Source organism: Dipodomys ordii, unplaced genomic scaffold (assembly GCF_000151885.1).
Source record: "Dipodomys ordii isolate 6190 unplaced genomic scaffold, Dord_2.0 Scaffold21, whole genome shotgun sequence".
NCBI classification, from domain to species: Eukaryota; Metazoa; Chordata; class Mammalia; order Rodentia; family Heteromyidae; genus Dipodomys; species Dipodomys ordii.
In genome coordinates this window covers 8,010,943-8,016,413 of record NW_012267237.1, presented here as the reverse complement: position 1 = coordinate 8,016,413, position 5,471 = coordinate 8,010,943, and the positions used below count along the sequence as shown (strand labels likewise).

At 39.2% G+C, this 5,471-nt stretch overlaps 1 protein-coding gene across 1 annotated transcript; it reads right to left on the bottom strand.

Moving 5' to 3' along the window:
- Nucleotides 1-729: 729 nt before the first annotated feature.
- LOC105983804 (histone H2A-Bbd type 1-like) lies at nt 730-5,264 on the bottom strand. Its single transcript, XM_013013840.1, has 2 exons — nt 4,930-5,264; nt 730-805 (listed from the first exon to the last, which is right to left on the bottom strand). The coding sequence occupies exons 1-2, from the start codon at nt 5,262-5,264 to the stop codon at nt 730-732; spliced, it is 411 nt and encodes a 136-aa protein (XP_012869294.1).
- Between the last annotated feature and the right edge of the window lie 207 nt (nt 5,265-5,471).

Below are 5,471 nucleotides of genomic sequence, written 5' to 3'. Positions count from 1 at the left end.
TTACATTCACATCTGTATGATTCTGTTGTGCTGATCTATTATGTCTATATGTGTGTGCATATATATTATGCCACATATATGATAAATATATCCCTTATATCTACACAATGGAATGATTTTTTTGTTTAGTTTTCTTGGTCATGGGGCTTGAACTCTGGGCATGGACGCTGTTTCTCAGCTCTTCAACTCAAGGTAAGCACTATACTACTTGGGCCACCGTGTCACTTGCAATGGAATGGTTTATATCCATAAAGAAAATTGTGTGGAAGTAGAAATCACCATGTTGTACAAGAAATGACAAAGGCCGGATGCCATGTTGTCAGGCAGATGCTGGGCCAATACCTCAAATAATGGCATGTACATGTGGAAAGAAGAGAAGGAAGAAGACAGGGGAGAAGAGGTAGGTGCTTTGGGATGAGCCTGTTTACCTCAGAAAGACTCCCCCACTGCTATCCTGACACTCCCAACATAAAGATGGAATCACCACATGAACCCGGTCTCTGGGGATTAGGAGGAGAGACAACTCAAGGAGACTGCTCTAGATCACCTGTAGGGGCGAGAGTGCACTTAATTTGTGCAGGACAAAGAACACCAAGGAAACCTTCTGTGTGGAGACATCTGAACTGTGTCAAAGGGTCATTCTACTATAGTCACAAAATCTAGTCTGCCTATGGCATAAGAACATTGGTTTTTACCGTTAGCACTATGGACATTTAGAATGGGTAATTTTTAATTGTCAGTGGCTGTCTGGAGCATTATGGCATGGCTGGTGACACCTTGGTCTCCACTCACTATTCCGCTACACCTACAGAACAAGAAAGGGTTAAATCAATAGGAGCCTTAGATTATCGACTAAGAGGATGGGAGAGATAGAAAGGAAGAATACAATGAACAGTATCCAACTTACATGTTTTGCATAATGATAGTTTATTAAATGCAAGGAAAAAAATCTTTACAAAACACTCCATTTTCTTACATCGTAAATACCAATACATTCATTTTGCCCAATTTAATCATCAACCAAAAAAGCCTTCCCCTTACACTGCTTCATATCTCCAGAAGCAATGCCCTCCATCCAGAGACAGGTGAACTTGAAGCTCATACTAACCAGTATTCACTAAACACACAGCAACCACACACAAGTTCCTGTAACTAACACCTTTTATGAACAAATTAATTAAACTATAAAATCCAGGCAGAAATCCAATCATTTTGGGTTGGAGTGAATCATTACAAAATCAAACAACATTTAACTTTACTCTTATGTGAAGAGCAATTCGAATGACTAGAGAGGATAAATAAAAAAATATATATATACATATATATATATATGGATTAATAGAAGCTTTTACAGCTCTAGAAAAGGACTAATAATCTCATTTAACCCCCATTTCCTAAAAGTTCTCCCAGTAAAAGAACGACAGACCCTTGTAAAGCAATGCACGATTTATAGAGAACATAGAATTTAATTGTACTGCAATAGAACCTGTGTAGCCTGGATAAGTAGAATGTATTTCACTATAGTATATAATTTAGAAACACAAATTTAAAATACAGTGGGTGTGTTACTATGCAAGTGTGTTCGAAAACAAATCCAGACCTCTGTTAATGCTCCACTCTGTCTCCTCTTCGCTATCACATACTGGAGGCAGGGAGGGAGGATCCTCCCCCTTCCAGGAAAAAATATCACAAGAAGACATTAGCTGCTAGACACAGGTCTGCTGACCAATAGAACTATGACAAATAAGTCTCTGTTCTTCAAAATCACTTAATGTGTTACCTTGTAGCAGAAAAATAGGTTATCAAACATTTCTTAATGTATTTAAATACACAAGCAACTAAACCAGGTATGTGTCATAGAAAGCATCGACTGAAGATAGAAGAACATCAGTGAACAACCATCCTGTCACTTCAGTGATCCAAGAAGGACTGGCTTCATGGGATATGTGGGAAAATAGACACTGAAAATTGTGAGGAAAGCGATTATTTAAGTACACTTATAAACAATCCTAGCTTCAGTTCACTGCCCAAGTCTATTTTAGTAGATAATGAAAAGAAAAAAATTAAAATTTTCCAAGTTATCACAATAATTGTATACTGTAACAATGTATTACAGAACTTAAAAATACCACAGAAGATATGGCTATGACCAGAATAACAGAAGTCTCCATGAGATAAGAGGCAGAGCACACTGATGGGGGATGCGTGGCTATCTGTGGAGAGGTACTTGCTGAACTGACCATTGTCTTAGGTCCCAATTGTGACATACATGTATTGTCCCTTCTCTTAAAGGGCAAGGGCATGAGCCTTATTCATAGCTGTGTACATATTTAAGTTGAATAAATAGATTTTAATTTTCCTCATCTTCCCCGGGCCTTACTCAACTACAAATAAATGAATGAGCAAATTAAATCCATCATTACAAATAAATAAATAAATAAATTCCAATTTATTATGTTATCTCTATTCTGTTGTCAAAAGCCATAATTAAAATCTATGAACTTGGGAATTTTCAACAAATAACAGAGAAAGAGGACTTCAGTCCAGTTCTGTAGCCTAAATCATATGCTGCAAGATTCTGAATTCCAGGAAGATTTGTAATAGGAATCCATCACTGAATCTCATTCTGAAGCTCCGGGAGTGGCAAGGCACTGCATAATCAAACAATCAACTGGAAATCAGTTTAGTGGTGTCCTAAAAGAAAAATTAAAATTTCCAGCAACATTTATTGAAATAAAATTTTGCAAACCCACCCCACAAATCCCTCAAAGACCACCACATGAACTGTGGAGCATGCAAAAACAGGCAGCCTTCAACTGGACACCTCTCAGCTACGTATACATTGTGGGAGGCACACCCAAGAGCGTGCAGGGTGATCATTGAGTCAGGCCCGGCAACAGCAGCATCATTTCCTTGTTTAGATCTTAGTCCAGTGGATGAAAAAGCTCTTTTGTAATTTTGCCTGTGCGTGCTTCCTGATTTCCTAACCATATCACCATTTCCAATAAAAATCAAATGCTCTCCTCTCTTGAGAAATACATTTGTTAACAGCAGTGATGGAAAATATTTCTAAATGTGCACTCATAGCTATCACTTGTATTCTTCCAGCACAGTGATTATGACATTATCCTTTAGGACAGTGGACTTGCCCTGCCTTCCTTTGAAATCTGGGTGGTCTTAGAATCACAGAATAACAATAACATTAGGAGACTTCTTCCTAGATTTCTTGGGATCCCCATACTTGAAAACAAGTCACTATGTTTCAAAGAAGCCTTAGTTGAGCTTGATCTACTTGGCTGACTCCAGTTCAACACTCCATTTCCTGCTATCTTGGGCTTGGCTCCCCAATTACCCCATAGAGCTACCTTACCTGACACTGTGAAGGGTTATAGATGAGCTGTACCCACTGAGCCTAGGTAATGACATCTTTAACAAAAGTCACAATTACGTCTGTTTAAGAAGCTAGCAGGGTGCTTGTGACTCATTCCTGTAATCCCACTACTCAGGAGGTTGAGACCTTTGGGATCACAGTTCAAAGCCAGCCCATGTAGAAAATTCCCAAAGATACTGTGTACAGTTAAGCAGTAAAAAGCTGGTGTGGGGGTGTGGCTCCAATGATAGAGCAAGCAAGCCCAGATAGTGATAGGCCCTTGGGTTGAAGCCCAGTACAGGCAAAAAGGAAAGAAGGTACTATTTGTAGTCATCTGTCCGTGTCATTGCCCGGCAAGTAGAAACACATTCCTATCTGTCCGTATCATTGCCTGTCAAGTAGAAACACATTCCTAAGTAGTCAAGTTCATAGAGGAAAAAGTGTGTGTGTGTGTGTATTTTTCTTTTACTGTGGGCTAAAGGCATTGGCCATGAATGAAATTTAAATGTATACACATAGCATAAAAATAGAAGAAACAGATGAATACTTATATTCTAAATGTAGGAAAGCTTTTTTGAATTTCAATCAGGAATATTTTTTAATCTCACTTTCAACATTTTACTAAGAGTTCATTGATGTTTTTGCAATATTTTATATTCTAAGATGAAAAGATTGAATTTTCTAGAAAGTTCAAATAGGTCATGTTGAGAAGGGGCAAAATGAACAGAGTCAAAACTACAATGATCTGAGCTGCAATGTCAGTTTTTATGTGCAAAATTGCACATAAATTAATTTCACCAAATCTCATTTCACTCATGGATGACACAATGAAATACCAATTGAAACCTAAGCCAAAAATCTAATCAAACTTATTAAATGGAAAGTATGATTATGTCGGGTGGATTCTGCAATATTCAGTGCTATGTGCATGATTTAATTAGCTAACATATTAAAGAAATCAATGTGACATTAAAGACTGGAGGTATGGCTCAAGTGGCAGAGTGTGTACCTAGGAGGCTGAAAACCCGATTTCAAACTCCAGGGCAGTAGACAAAAAAAGGATTAAATAAATAATGCATACCTTTCGTATAGTTAAGAAGACTGCATGTACAATTTCATGTAAAAGAGCATCAGCTATTCACCCAAGTATACTTTAACCCTTTGATTGATGGAACAAATGGGAAGACCACAAAGGCTGTTGACCGTAATCTCCACGCCTTTCCCGGGAGACATCACTGAAGCATTCATGAAAATTTCCGATCAGCAAGATACTTCAAGTGTCACCACAGCCTAGTGGAAGAAAATTTGTTTTCTGAGACTTCCCCGTGAATATCAAGAAGAGATTTATATAAGGATTTAATTAGACAAAAATGACATCATTTGTCTTCTCAGAAACGGCTTCCCAAGTTATGGGTTAGAAGCATTCATGTTTTGGAAAAAAGAAGCAGAACTCATGATTTTTCGGTGGTCCTGTGGTTTAATAAGCGTCCGTGGTGTGTGGACATTTCAGAGGACGGATGAGGGTGTTGAAGTCCCACCAATGCGCCATGCAGTCTCACTCTCTGGGCTTGGTCTTCCCACCACCTAGAATTTTGATGTTATAATGGAATTGCTTCTGGTTTTCTATAACCATCTTCACGTGATCTGGGGTGATGCGTGTCCTGCCGTTTCTGCGGGCCTCGTTGCCAGCCAGGTCTAGGATGTTGGACACCAGATACTCGAGGACGCCACTCAAGAATACAGGTGTTGAGGAGCTCAGCCGCTGGGCATAGTGACCCTCACGCAGGAACCGGTCCACACGGCTAACAGGAAACTGGAGCTCTGCTCTTGCAGAGCGGCTTACAGGATTTCTCCTAGACTTAGGCATGTTCTCACTTCTTTTAGTTCTAGCCATGATGTTTGCTATGTGTTCTTGTTAGCTTAGGTGATGTTTCTGCTAATCGGGACCTCTCAAATGACCAGGTTTACATCCAAGTACCTCCTTTGTGACAAGCTGAACTTTGTGATGTCACTGGAGACCACTGAGGTATGATCCCCAGAGAAATTTGGTCACTCAGTTCTGGACTCTGATTCTGAAGGAACTCTTTCAACTTGACTTTGA

Coding starts and splice junctions, on each gene's coding strand:
- LOC105983804 (XM_013013840.1), bottom strand. CDS start 5,264: ATGGCTAGAACTAAAAGAAGTGAGAACATGCCTAAGTCTAGGAGAAAT. Junction 806..4,929: donor GGGAAGACCAAGCCCAGAGA/GTGAGACTGCAT, acceptor CTTGTTCTGTAG/GTGTAGCGGAATAGTGAGTG.